Here is a 15826-nt window from a genome sequence, read left to right on the forward strand (position 1 = left end):
TATCCATGGATATCTCTCAAAGTGGAACTATTTGATCACATTCAAATCAATCAATTCTCACAATTTACAAATAATACAGTACAGTAACAGTACATTTTTATATATACCCTTACGTTATGAGAGACTTACATGTAGGCTTAAGCCTGTGTTTGTGAGGGCCTGGCGTAATTCGCTGAATTCTAAATCAATAAACTAAATTATGAAAATTAATATTATATTAATTACAGATTAAAGAAATGATATGAGTAAATTTTGAAACTAAAGAAAGAAACCAAATAATTTTAAATCAATAAACTAAATTATGAAAATTAATATTATATTAATTACGGATTAAAAAAATGATATGAGTAAATTTTGAAACTATAGAAAGAAAACAAATAATTGGCTGCAGAAACAGCCAGTTATAATTAATGACTAAAAACTTAGTAAAACCAAAAGGAAGATACACTATAGCAAAGACCTTGAAGATGCATAGACTCACATGCAGCGCTAGTGTCGTACTTGGAATTGAAATCGGCCATTGAGGGGGCAACCTATAAGATTATTACATACCAATGCCTTTGTAATCTATAATATTGCACATATATAGATATATATAATATCGCATGCTAAAATACCCCAATGGCGGCCTTCAATTTCAAGTAAGAACTATCATTGGGAAGGCATAGGCATTGTGGGTCTATATCTCTTTAAGGTCTTTGCACTATAGCAATGCAATTAAATACCAAGTTATAAACAATTTTCCAAAACTTAAAATGAATGTTGGTGATGACGATGGACCATCCAATCAAAAACATGTATTACTATAAATATTCTTTCAGGGGAATAATATTCTAAAATGATTTTGATAGTTTTAAGTTGATTCTCATTTTGTATTCTCAACGATCCTATTTTCTATAAAAGTCAGTGAGTAAATTATCTTCTATTCATACGCGAAATAGCGTACTTCTATTATATTTTTCACTTAGAAAACAAACATTGCAGAACATTCTTGATGAGTTGGATATGAGGTACTTCTTTCCAGTTCGATAGAAAATATTAATTTATTTTCCATTCTGATCTGTCATTTTATCTATTCTAATCCCTACCTATCCTAATGCTGTATTCACTATCCTAATTCCTACATATCTTAATGCTGTATTCACTATCCTAATTCCTACCTATCCTAATGCTGTATTCACTATTCTAATGCCTACCTATCCCAATGCTGTATTCACTATCCTAATGCTCACATTAGTGACAATCATCATTCCCACTTTGTTATTATTCGCAAAGTTCATTCTCAGATCGTAACAGTGATAGCAATCTCCATCATAATATTGAGTGAGAATACTATCATTTCCAATTTGATTTTTGATCAGGAAAAATTTATTGAGATAGTAACAATTATAACGATCTTTATCATAACGTAATCAATATATGTAACCAATATATCAATATATGTTTCCACAAGGGGCTTCCCCTTTGATTTATTCCATTTCAAAAGCAATTGCACACGATATGTTTCCATCATATTAGGCTACAACACGTCTAATCTCGCATTCTATTTGGGGGAAGGATATTGATAACAGGCTAGTAATTAGTATTCACGCGTCTAGGCTTGACGCAGAGAAGTGCACGTGTTTGTGCACGTGTGTGAGTATGTACACGTGTGAGTGTTGGATGACTTCCGCATGCTTAGCTGCAAATTTACGGCCAGAGTGCACACTGCAGACGGCAGACGGCGGAATGTGGATTATTTGCAGCATTTTCCGTGTGCAAATGTCATCGCGGTCATCGGCAGAATTCGGTTGTTTTGTTGTCAACTGAGCGACGGAAAGAGAGGCTGTGAGAAAGAAGGAGTGTTGTGATTCTGTAGTGAGATTAGCTGATGTCGGAATTGGTTGAATGGAAAGCTTTTATGTTGTTTATGAGGGATACTGACAGTATATAGTGAATTGCACCATTATGAACTGAGATTCACTCCTGTCAGAACCGATTAAATTGGAAAAGTGGAGGTCTTTTATGAGGAATTCTGACAGTTTAAAGTGAATTTCACTATACAGAGTGTTTCAGAAGTAGTGTCGAACATTTTAGGGTTTTGTTCCTGGATGATAGGAGACTACAAATGTCGTATTTGAAGTGTCCTAAACTCAGCGGTTATCCTTTTAGCTGCCATTTTGTTTTTTCACTTTTTTATCTCAAGAACGAAATTTTGTATTGATCTGAAATTTGGCATGAATATTAATGCTATAGAGACTCAACTTAAAAAAATAAAATGAAAAATTTTCAAAATGGCAACCATTTGAAATTTCTGTTGGCAAATTTCACGAAAACCATCCACTTTACAGAAAATTTACAAGAGACAAAAAAGTTAGCAAATTTTATCAAGATTAGCAAGGATCCCTTATTTATTCAGATTGGTCAAAGAATGATAGGAAATTTGATTTTTTTTCGTACTGCATGCATGACCACTTCACACAAGATCAACTGAAAAACATTGTAAATCAATTGTATGGCCATATGGAGCCATACTGAGTTCCAAAGAAAGCTTCCTCTTGAATACAATAATTGGAATTTAAAATTTGATATTGATGTTTAAATGATGGTGAAAGCGGTCATGCAGTGGTCATACATACTTGATTTATCACTGTTTGGAAGAGAGAGAAATGCTTATAGCTTGATGAGCAGGAAAGAGTGGAAGACTGATTAGATTGATTGATTGATTGACTGGTTTATTTCATTTCCTTTGCCAGTTCTGAAGACATCAAGCCAGTTCTGGCAAACATCAAGTTACAGAAATACATTGCAAGCTCAAATCACAGAGATAAAGAAAAAACAAAAATCAAAAATATAGAAATAAAATTACTTCATTTTAGAGGAGGAAAAGAGGTAAAGGAAAGTTGTAAGTTGCAGGGTGGTGCAGTAAAGGTGTCGGAGTGAGACGGCAGGTGGAAAAGCGAATGCTATGGTATCGATCGTAGCCAATGTCACCCCTCCAGCCATTTCCTTGACAAGGGGTGGTGGTGAGGGAAATATCACCCCTCCAGTCATCCTCATGGTGGGAGAAGGAGGATTCTGTTTCCCCTCCATCCACCCCATAATAGGGGATGCTGTGTGCAGCGGCCTCACTGCAGCGTTCCTTCTAAATAAATGAAGAGAAGCACAGGACACGCGCACCCTTTTGCGACTGCGTAGCGTAGCGTAGTAGAATACACCTGTATATATAGCGTAGTAGCGGAGACCCTAGAACTGCCCTACGCAGAACCAAAGGCACGCGTGTGTCACGGATGAAAGGCTCCAAGCAAGTCTGTGCTAATGCTATTTTAAAGCGGCTTAACAACTCCTTAGAAACGAGCTGATAGGACAAGGTTCCTGGTAACCTTTACTACCTGATCACCAGGAGAAAGGTCAAAAGTTAATTGTAACTTCTCAGCATTGTTCATGAGAATAAGATACGTCAAGAATCAAGCATGATACAAATGGAAGAATCTCAATTGAAAGAGACTCATCCCTGAGGTTAATCTCATGATTGGTCGTTCATTTCAATTATTATAGAAGTAAGATTGTATTCCAGAAATCTGTAATTTCTTCATCATATTCAATTGCGAAAAGTGAAGGTTGACTTCATTATGTTTTATTGAAAGAATAAAACGTTGATGTTTTTAATATTTAGTAATATCAATCCACTATATTATAGTGAGCAGCAACTCCATCATGCGTACAGGAAAGCTTCCCTTGCATGAGAGTATTTATTTTCGAAGTAATTAAATTTATATAATATTCAAAAGCATTAAAAATTTATCACGAAAGAAGAAATCATAATAATATTTTATAGTTTTTACAGAAATGTTCTATCTAATCACAGTGAATTGAGATTAATTACCAAAGGAATGCAAAAACTTCCTTCACAAGGCCCAGTTGCACAAAAGCCGGTTAAATTTTGATCCTGATTAATCTCACGTGAACCAACTCAGAGAAGATGATTTCAAAAAGATGGTTCTACTGGATTCAATCAGGATTGAAAATAAGCCGGATTTTTTGCAACCGGCACTAAGTACCTGATTGAACGATTACAAAAGTTCAACAGCAGAGTCATAATTTTGATACAGTCCCACACACATGAATTAGCTCACTCACTTCCATCATCAACAGACGACGAAATAATAATTATTATCGGCTGTTTTTTCAAGGATGAATAATCATTATCCTTTTAATGTCCTTCTGCGAGTTTTCCCTGGGATGAGACCTGACGCAATCGAATTTTTATATTATAAACCTACTATGTTCTGAATTTCGATAGAGCCGTTTTCGAGATCCAGTGAAATACAAACATATGAACATCTAAACATCTGAAAATCTAACATCTAAACATATAAACAAAAATTGCTCGTTTATAGTATAGGAAAATTTCATTATTAAATATTATAATTATTATCAGTTTAAGCTCTAGATGATTAAGTATTATTTTGTATACATTGTTTTTTGGCAATAAAGTTTATGATTAGTTGTTCAAAATCAATTCAATTTGAAGAAGCAGGTTTCAGAGTTCAGCTGGACATATGGCAGGCTCTGTATTAATCTATAGATTTTATTCTTCTTTCGATGTGAATGAATTATTGTGAATTCTTTGTACAACGTGTAATTGTATTATTTTTAATATCTCTATATTATCTTTATTTTTTATAATTTGCAAGATTGTTGTTGCTATATATCTACTGTACTATTCATAATCTCTGATTATGTGTAATGTATAAATTGGAAGAATAAATGAATTTATTATTATTATTATTTTGAACGAATATAGTGGTATTGACTACATCAACGTCTTAAGCTGGGTTTACACCAAAGTTATAAATAAAATGTTAATAACTTAATCCTGATAGATTCTATTAGATTGAACGGAACTTGACAAACACATATTATGTTAATCATGTGTATGATAAGTTATGTTCAATCTAATGGAATCTATTAGGATTAAGTTATTAACATTTTGCTATTTACTTTGGTGTGAACACAGCTTTATTTTTCCAATTATATAGATATACTACAACATATCTCGTCATAAAATTCATTATGTATCATAAACAGCGATAGATTCTTCAAATAAGGTGGGTGGTCAGATAATCAAACTTTGACCGACTGATGACAGATAAATATTTGAATTTCCCCAAGAAAATCGATGAATCAAGTACAGTGGCTTTTTTATTGAATTATCAATACATAGGTTTTAGTATAGAAATGTTTAGATTGGAATATGGCATACAAGAAATTTATAATCGAAATTTGTAACATCCAGATATCTGGTAATATCACCATGTTCGAAGATAACATGTAGATACAACATGAAACTCATAAAGATACATGACATGAAAACATGAAGATATAACACACTTCGATCTTCTAAGATATAACTTTGTCCCTGGGGCCTGTTTCATAAAAGTTACAAGTCCTGTAATACAGGAAAATCACCATTCCAATTACATGCTCAATATAGCCGATAAAGTCAGCTGTTCCTGTATTACAGAACTTCTAAATTTTTATGAAACAGGCCCCAGATCTCATTATCCATTAATCTTTTTCATCTAATTACTGTAATTAATTGGGAAATTGGTCAGAGATTAACTAATTGCCTGCAGAATGAATCAGTTGCAATATTCTCTGCAATGCGATTGACTTTCCAGGTTTTTGTGCAGCTTTCCCTACTTGCAGAAGTTCAAGGCGAACATTCTGGTCCCCTCACTATCAACCCTTCAGATTCTTTCACTGATTTCACACCCCACAGCCGACTGTTTGGTTTTATTTCCTCCACTGAGTTGTTGTTACCTTGTGTTTGCTCTTGAGCTTAATAAGGGAGAATTCAAGATTTCCCGGAATCCGCCCTCTTGTATCTTTAATTATGTTTTGCTTGCAATGAAATTTCTGGAATTCTCAGCTTTAAGGATTTTTCCGAAATTGGCATGACTCTGCCATTCTACAGGAGAAGCATAACCTACCTTGGTATAATTTCAGGGGACGGTATCAAAATGATCCAATCATCTAGAATCTGAATTAGTCTCTGAAATCACAATCTCTCTCTGGAATCACAAGATCTCTGAAACTTTAAGACAGGATCAATTAAAAGTGAATTGTGTTTCTCAATTTAATGCTCTGGAGTGTGTTCAATCGTGGCTGTTCAGGAATGTTTTGAGATACCATTTACTTAATTTATTCAAGTGCGAACTCAATTTTATTTCTGACACCTGGGCCCTGATGCATGAGAAAATACAAGCTAATATTTAGTAATTTTCTATTCTAATAACCAGCTCAGTAACTAAATAACCAATATTATTGGTTTGTATTTTTTAATGCGGTTGGTTAACAATTCCATAAACACCAACTCTAATACATTTTCAATGATTATAATCCTATACTATTAAACGAGCAACTTCTGTTTACATGTTCAGATGTTTAGATGCTTAGATGTTTAGTTGTTTATATGTTTGTATTTCACCAGATCTCGAAAAAAGCTCCAATGATTCTCACGAAATCCAGAACATAGTAGGTCTATAATATGAAGATTCGATGGCACTAGGTCTCATCCCTGGGAAAACTCGCTGAAAGACATTAAAAGGATAATTATTATTCATCCTTGGAAAAAAGATGATAATTATTATTTTGTCGTATGTTGGTGATGGAAGTGAGAGAGCGAGTTCATGTGTGTAGGACTGTGTCAAAATCAAAGATCTTGAAGAGATATATACCCACAATGCCTATGCCTTCCCAATGATAGCTCTTACTTGAAATTGAAGGCCACCATTGGGGTATTTTAGCACGATATTATATTTGGGGTATTTTGAGGTACTATATCTATATATTTTTGATATTATAGATTACAAAGGCATTGGAATGTGATAATCTAATAGGTTGCCCCCTCAATGGCCGATTTCAATTCCAATTTCGACACTAGCGCTGCATGTGAGTCTATGCATCTTTAAGGAAGAACATTTCTGTATGAATGTTATTACAATTTCTTCTTTCATAATAATTTTTCCATGCTTTTGTACTGCAGATCGAAGCTAGGTCCCCGATATTGAGCCTTCACATGAGTACTATCATAGCCACCTCTAATGTATTAGAGGTGGCTATGGTACTCTCAAGCTCTTCTTGTTTTCACTCACCAACAATCCACGTGGTTTACTCAAATGTTGATTATTTGATCACTATGGATATGAATAAAATAAAGAGTCTCCAGTAGAGTTCGACAACTTTATTAAGAGTAAGAAGTTAGAAAGGGAGTTCTGAGTTGAAGAGTTTACAATCTGTAATATTGATTGAGCTTGTTGGTTTGTTACGATTGCTCGCTTCACGACACCATCTCTCTCACTCCCTCCGCCTCTATGTACATTGCGCTCTCTTCTTACAACGACTGACGTATTTTACCTTGGAATATTTCCCGAGGGATGGAATGAGAACGGTTGAAAAATAATCTTGCACATCGAGAGGAATCCAGTCGCTTCTTACCAGCACAAGTGAGACATAATCAAACAAGGATACTGCGAGATAGAGAGAGAAAGGAAGTGAGTAGTTCTTCTACAGTGGAAGACGTATTGAAACTTGAAGAAATTGATCATTTGAACTGGGAATTCTCTCCTGACTTTGTTTTTTTTCTCGGAAAAGGCGGTCTCAGGAGGGTTTAATGATTTTTGTTATGATGAAACAAGCACTTCATCGACTCACTTCTGCTTGTCGAGTGTTATGGTTCTTCATGAAGTTTGGATCGTGCAGTAATCAAATACAAATTTTGAAACGCTCTCTCCCACGAATGATTCATGAGGATGATGAGTTCTTCCATTGATGGAGATGATGAGTTACTCATTATTACAATCGAGAAGTCGATCGTTTTCAAGATTCTTCTAAGGAAATTAGAACAAGAGCTTGACGACTTCAGTTAACCTTTCTACAGTGGAAATTAATAAATTTGGTTAATTTATTGAGTTGTTGTAGTATTGATAGTTGTATATTAGCAATTGAATTATTTTCGACAGCTTCGAAGTTTTTTCATCTTGGAAATAGGATGATACTATAACGTAGTATGACTCTCACGTAGTGTGATTGAAAATTTCAAGGAATATTATCAAAGTAACCTCCCGAATACTCTCGTGGTTAAGTGGTAGTAAGGACTATCTCTGCATAATAAAGAATTCTTTACACTTTCATCAAAGTGAGAAACGAAATATATTTATTTATTGCAGAATCTTCTTACTTGTACAGTTTGAATATATAAGAACAAAGCTTCCAACAAGGAGATTCTTGCGCAATTATGTAAAAGGGGTTCCTCTTCACGTTCCTATCCTATTTGTTTGGTTATATCAATTTGGTGGACCTGAATTTAATTATTCTTTGAGTAAGTTGGTTGAGCTCAAGACTTGAAGGTGACGGATTAAAGCGTAAATTATACATATAGCAACAATAAAGCAATGAACTTACTGTTATGATTCAACAATAAGAGTGATTCTTCACAAAGTTTCATACCTCTGGTATCCCGTGATTATTCCAAAAATTAATAATAAATTTGTTGAGCAAATGAAGGCAAATACCTTAAAGAGATTATAGACCCACAATGCCTATGCCTTCCCAATCTTACTTGAAATTGAAGGCTGCCATTGGGGTATTTTAGCACGAGATATTATATCTATATATGTGTAATATTATAAATTACAAACGCATTGGTATGTAATAATCTTATAGGTTGCCCCCTCAATGGCCGATTTCAATTCCAAGTACAACACTAGCGCTGGATGTGAGTCTATGCATCTTTAAGGTCTTTGAATAAAGGTATTTCTACAAAACTCCCACTATTCCACAAATGAGAACATATTAGTTTATAAATTTCTCTTTGAGTGTACTTATTATTTAGTTATCGATTGATAATTCAAAAATATAATCTAATTATGGAATAGAAATAGTACAAGAAGTCCTTAGTTTTTCTCTCCCGGTCAGTTATCTCTTGTAAAAAATGAATAAATTCATCTTTTGGGACCGAACCCCTTCATCATACAATATTGAAGCTCTCAACTCCAATCTCCCTGGCATTTGGCATCCCTACTTTTCCCGAGAACTGTAAGTTCTTGATAAATAATTAGCATTTCCTGCAAGAATACGCTGTGTCCAATACTGGAAAATATGAACTCCTCACTTCTACACTTTGGGAGATTAAGATCTCCTCAATAATGAAAAATTTAATCTTTGAGAATATGAAGTAGTTCCCATTCTATACGTTAGTGTAGACTACACATTGTTAACAGTTGAATAGATATTGATAATGATGGAAAATTTGAGAAAGTATAGGAAATTGTTCCAAAATATCAGTGGTTTTGACAATATGAAGTTGTTCCTATCCAATCTAGGTATTCACTAGAACATTAACTTCACAAACAAATTCTCCATGAAGGCGACCCAGAGTGGCATCAATCACCGAGCTTGTTACTTCAAATGGTTTATATTATACAAAATACGATGTGAAATGAGAGTGAGGAACACTCAAGTCAATCTTGAATGGTTTATAGCTCAGGAACAGAGCCAGTAGTAAGTAATTTCATTCATCTCACAACCGATGCTACTGTAGAATGATAAGAATATTTTTATTCAAGTTACTTGAAAATATTCAGTGATATCAAACTCATTCAGAAGTAATAATAGTAGGAATTCATTCAGAACAGCTGCAAATACACATTAAAACCAATAACCAGTTAGTTCAATAAATAACTCAAGTTCAAGTTCAAGTTCAAGCTTTATTGTCTACATCAGCCATTCAAAAGATACAAAACATCCCTTCAGATGCCTAACAATTCATAGATACTTGGTACTTCTGAAAGGTTATTTGACACTATATTATAATGTATCAATAATACAGTAGCTCATATTTGCAAACTCTTTGCATTCTCAGCATTCTAATGATTATGATCGTTTCTAGAGTGAAGTCTTCTAGGATGTAAAAACATTTCAAAATTACACTTTCTGAAGCGTATTATGATACTCCTTATTCAGAATCACATATTGCAATTCAATCCATATTCAGTGAATTCCAGTGGAATAGGTTAATATTCATCACTTTTATGCGTTATCATACTGGACTTTTGGGATTTCCTGTGGCGTTGCCTAGCAAGAGATGTAGAGGGTTAATCCCTAGGAAATAAGAAGGGATGAGACGCAATGTACTGTGTAAAGAAGCAATGTTTACAACTGCCATTTACGCTTGCAAGCAAGCAAGCAGCTACTGTGGCAAAGGAGGACATATATAAACGAGTTTTCTAATTGGAAAGAGACTTCACATCGGCTTTAAACTACACTTCTCTCTCTCTCTCACACTAGTTCTCTCTTAAGCTTTCCCTGAAGAGAAAGAGGAGAAACGTACCCCATTCTAAATATTTTATGGCGAGTTTTATTTGGTTTCTGAATTTTATATAGCCTTTGTTTCCCCGTCTTATTTCCGGGGGATCATTCTTTTCACTCGCTTCAATAAACGATCCACTAGCAACCTTTTTCGATTCCATCTTCAGGTCACCCAATCACCTCCCTCTCAAGACTCTTCTCCGTCTAACCTTCTCCGAAGAAGTTCGTGCAAAATAGTCGTGAAACTGGGGAGTAAAGACTTACGATTGAGCTCCCGACTCTACAAACCGAACATACGTTACGCATGGTTGTATTCCGCCTGAAGACTTAAGGAGAAATTCATTTACTCCTACCACACACACACTTGCACAAGTCGACCTTTTCCCTCACAACACAACACACTAACACACCGGCTTACCCTCCTAATTTCTTGTTTTATGTCGTTTAATTTGTTCCTCGATCTTTGCAAGTGCTCCGTCCTTCGTCTGAGACTGTAAAACACTTTACGGTTAATAAAATTTTATAATCCACTTGATTGTTAGCAAGGGTGGCGTACGCTTTTCATTCCTTTTCAATACACCAGCCGGAAAATTGTCTTATGTTTGTGCAGTCTGCGACCCTGAGCGGGAATCTACAATGGAATTTGAGATTGGCAGTTGAAATGCTCTGTGAAATGAACAGACGTGGCTGCAACGCTTTCAATCAACTATATTCCTCTGGCAGTCACTTATTCGATTTCATGCTCCTTCCTTGTCGAATCACATAATGTTTCATCAGGCGTGGAGGTCTATTACTCTGACGAATTATCTCACAAAATATCCTAATCTATTGCAAAAATAATTATCTGACGAGATATCTTCTTAATACGATACCATTGCATGATATAAACAATGATTTCGGATGGTATGAAGTCTAAATAGTGTACTTTATTGTACAAAATGGTTATATTTTGCCAAAACGAATTATCTGACGAGATATCATCAAAATACGGTACCATTGTATGATATAAACAATGATTCCGGATGGAATGAAGTCTGAAATGTTATCTTCATAGTACAAAATGGTGAAGCTGTGTAGAACTCAACAATAGTAATCGTTTTTTTAGTGTTTGGCTGGCCACTTAAAACTAGCCGTGTGAAACCGGGCTAGTTTCACATGTAGGGCAACATGAGAGCATAGAGAATAGCGTAAGTGGATATCCCATGGTATAGGGCGTTTATGTCGCAACTTTTACTGTTATCTCAAGCCGATTCCTGTCGATTATTGTTCCTGTCGATTGTCGATATTCACTGTTTAACCGGGTAAGAGTGTATGAACGGCACAATATGAGAGACTAGCAGCGTCATAAAGCTTCACAGGAAAGAACTACGTGGACTATCAGCTTGAGATAACAGTAAAGGTTGCGACAAAAACGCCCTATACCATGGTATATCTACTTATGCTATTGATCCTCTATGATGTTAGTTTCAACGGGAGGACATGCATGATAAACATGCCTTCACATTGTTGTGTATTCATTGGTGTGTCATAACAGCAAAATGCTTCAAGCAAATGCTTTAGAGGTTAGATTTTTGTAACTCTGACTTTTTGTTGTTTATTTTCTTTATCTGCTCTATTCGAGGTTGAATTATTTTTGTATCGACATAGTTTCTGATTTTCCAGTGGTTTGTATATTTATTGTCGTTGGTTGACTATTTTATGTTGGAAGCCTCTTGCTGATATAACTCATCTGAGAACAAATAGCTAATATGTAAGCAAATGGAAAAATGATCAAGCCTCTTGCTGATATAACTCATCTGATAACAAATAGCTAATATGTAAGCAAATGGAAAATTATCAAAAAGGACATTCTAACACCACTAAATCATGAACAAGGATGAAATTCCCTTCCAGCTACTATAGTCAGGTCCACGTTATATTGACAATGTTTGATTAGCTATGTTATTGTTATCCTTGTCTAACAATCAACAAAACGGATAGCGCCATCTCTTTCTCGCTTTGCGCTGTTGCCAGATCGTCTTCTATCAATGTAAAATTGATAATTGATTAACGAAATATCTTATCTTGATTATGAAGATTCATAATGAAATTATTGAAAAATATAATTTGTTGCTTAATAAAATATAATTGATTATTTTAAACGAGAATGAACCATTAATACATTACATCAATAAACCTGTATCAGCTACCGTCTATAGAAGGCATTGACAAGACAGAAGGATCGGCAACGTTGTTCTCCTATCTTCCTCTCCACTGCCATTATAACGTGGACCTCACTATAGATTCCACTCACCTCCTTCAAGAGGAAAACAGGAAGGAGGCCGACAGTTTCTACATGTCTGTAATCCCATTTACCAATCTGAGCTTTTTGGCGCGAAATTTATCACTTTTGAATAGAGCAGGATGGTCACCCCATTGTTTGTCATAGGGATCAGATGAGTGCCTATTGGTTGACAGTAAGGGGTGGGAATCTGATGTTACGTCAACAACTACCTCGTTTATCTCGGCCCTCTCATTCTTTTGCAATTTGTCACTTTGATTAATGTGCTCTTTGACTACTCTTTCCATGCTGCACTGTTTCATATGCTCATGGTTCTAGTTCAACAATTTTGAAACTCGGCGCTCTAATAGATCACCTGTACTTTATGTATTTTATACTTTGTGTATCGGATACATGGTGTGAGAGGAATAGGACAGTAAAGAAAGTATTGGATGTATTGAAATTGATTTTCAGTGTATAGTATCAGACTGTGCTATACTCAATAATTTTGGTATGAGTTGAAGCTTATTTGATCCTATATTTCATTCAATATCGGGGCACCGAGCTTCGCTTGTTATTTATTTATTTATTGATAAACAGAACTCAATTCTATAAAATGATTGGGGAAGGACTAACAGGCACAGCACAAAACAGTTTCTTCCCCGAATTTTGATTTATACGCTATAAATATTCCAAAAAGTAGGTTATGTTCTATACACTCGAATTCAGGTATAATTTTCAGTCCAAATATTGAAGAACATAAAAGTTCTAATTTTAATTGTTTACAAACCAAATTGAATAACAAAATAGCACTCACTAATCACTCAGAAATGTAAAATAATGATAAACTTTGAATATTATGATAATACCATCTCATGTCAACAAATCAGATTATTTTGATAGAGTCAATTGAAGTTTCTAGATTTCTCGCGAGATACGGTAAGCTAATTGATTACACAGCTGATCTCCCACACAGGCACACGCATCTTCTGTTATCGACAGACAACGAAATTTTATCATCTGTTTTTCCAAGGATGAATGATCCTTTTCAAGTTCTTCAGCGAGTTTCCGGGAATGAGACCTAGTGCAATCTAATTTTTATATCATAAACCTACTATATTTCAAATTTCGTGAAAATCGTTAAGAGCCGTTTTCGAGATCCGTTGAACATAAATAACCATATAACCAGATAACCTAATATAAAAATATAAACAGATATACAGAAATTGCTCGCTTAATATAACGGGATTATGACAACAGATACTAGGTGACGTAGCAAATTTAGATTTGAAACATTTTAATGTTCAACTCAAGACAAAAACTTCGACATTCTCAATGTTCTCCTTTTTCCAATTTCTTTGTGTTTAATGTTATAGTCAAGGAGAAAAATCTTGCATTAGAATAAATCATTCATCGAATTGAATCAGCTCCTACTATCATTGAAACTACTTTCTCTTGCTGTGAAGACTTCAATATTCCTACTAAAATCCAATCTAAATTGAATTCAATTTTTCAAATGCAATATTATTCTAGTACCAATAAGAGTACTGTATTGAACTAGAGATTTTGAAATGAAGTGGAAGAAAAAATGTATGAGGATGAGAAAATATACTTCATACATGGCCTGCTAAAAATTCTTAAATTTCTTGAAGAATTTCAAGTAGGCTGTGGCCTTCATTAGCTTCATGAAATGAAAAAATTGTCATATGCAAGAATTCAAAAATTGGCAAGGTAGATAACATAGAACAGTAAGTTATCACCTGTTCAGAATAGAATAAGGTCTTGCCATTGATTTCCACTATGTAAACAAAAATTCAAAGGTTAGAATGATATTTGATCAAAATTTCCCAATTCTTAAATATTTATGAGGTACAAATGCAGATTTCCTTCATTATGCTTCTTATTCCACTCTTTACAATAGCTGATAATGTGGAAAAGATTCTCAGTTCCGAAGATTTCAATCGTGATTCCAAGGTATGGTCAAATCTTAGACTAAAACTTTGTACTCAAAATATGTTATACAGTATTTCAGGAATGAATATCATAGCAATTCATTAAAGTATTATGCAGTATCATCATATTATTGTTTAACAACATAAATATTACGATGAAACTTCATAATTATTCCAATTCTTTGAAAAATATAGGAAATGAGAAAAATTCTTGCAGCGGAGAAGGAAAGAACAAACTTAATAAACCAAAAATATGTTAATGGCTATTCTAATGTTAGCCGCGCTTTATATTCAACAAGCTGCCCCATTGGACAATGACTTGGTAACTTTCTCAAGCTGCTTGCTTCCTATTGGTCGTGAGCTGCGGAGTTAAAATGGCGACTGATCAAACTATTGACCAATCAGATAGCTCCTTGGCTTTGGAGGCCTGGACTATAGATTCAGCCACTTATTCTACACCAATTCCATGTTGTTGCCTTGAGAAGTATATTGTATAATAAGAATGAAGTGAAAGGGTATGCATATAAATTGAAATTGAAGATGAAGGTAGGCCTGTAATGACGCTAAAAATATATTAATTTCGAAAATGAAGTAAGTAGAAAAGTGTAAATTCGATTCACAGGTTCAGCTAGATCATTTTCATCACTTGTCAGAAAGACTTCTTCAACATCACTCTTGCAACTTATAGGTTCTATTACTTTTATTGCTTCATTCCAAGATATTAAACTATTTCATCAGTTTGTTGAACCAAATTCAGTTATCATTTTGTTTCAAAGATCTAAAATAATTCATGAATGAATAGTCTGTTTTTCTTTTTCTGACCATTGTATCGTTTGCTCTATACAATAAATGCTCATTGAACTCTCATTCTTTTCAGCTCCCACCACAACCAAGTCAATGCGAATTCAGAAATGAATTGGTTGATGATTTCTATCAGTCCGAGCAGACAGGAGAAAACTATTCATTTGAAAACTTACCAAAAAGTGAGATTGTAACAGATTTGCGATCGAAAAAGTACAACAATACGATAAACAAAAACAACATCTCGTCCGTCAAATCAAATATTTCTGAACCATTGAACTCAACAGATATTCTATCTGAATTGAATCAAGTCAATGGTTCACTTGATATATTACGGGCTTTATTGAATGAGTATTCTCCAACATTGGAAGTAGATGGAATAGTAACTGAGTCCTCAGGCATTGAGGGTTCAATGCATCGTAATGATTCTCTTATTTATATTTTGAAGAACCCTAATGAT

At 34.5% G+C, this 15826-nt stretch overlaps 2 protein-coding genes across 2 annotated transcripts in view; both read left to right on the forward strand.

Moving 5' to 3' along the window:
• Nucleotides 1-15826, forward strand: part of LOC111059055 (discoidin domain-containing receptor 2) — a 454362-nt gene that overhangs the window by 53786 nt on the left and 384750 nt on the right. The gene's annotated exons all lie outside the window — the stretch shown is intronic.
• LOC111057512 overlaps nucleotides 14244-15826 on the forward strand; it is a 2605-nt gene continuing 1022 nt past the window's right edge. The window contains exons 1-2 of the mRNA XM_022344943.2: nucleotides 14244-14587; nucleotides 15443-15826. The exon at nucleotides 15443-15826 is cut by the window's right edge and continues 1022 nt beyond it. Coding sequence (XP_022200635.2) covers nucleotides 14489-14587; nucleotides 15443-15826 — 483 coding nt within the window. The 5' untranslated portion in view covers nucleotides 14244-14488. The remainder of the gene's footprint in view (nucleotides 14588-15442) is intronic.

This window comes from Nilaparvata lugens, chromosome 6 (genome assembly GCF_014356525.2).
Source record: "Nilaparvata lugens isolate BPH chromosome 6, ASM1435652v1, whole genome shotgun sequence".
NCBI lineage: Eukaryota > Metazoa > Arthropoda > Insecta > Hemiptera > Delphacidae > Nilaparvata > Nilaparvata lugens.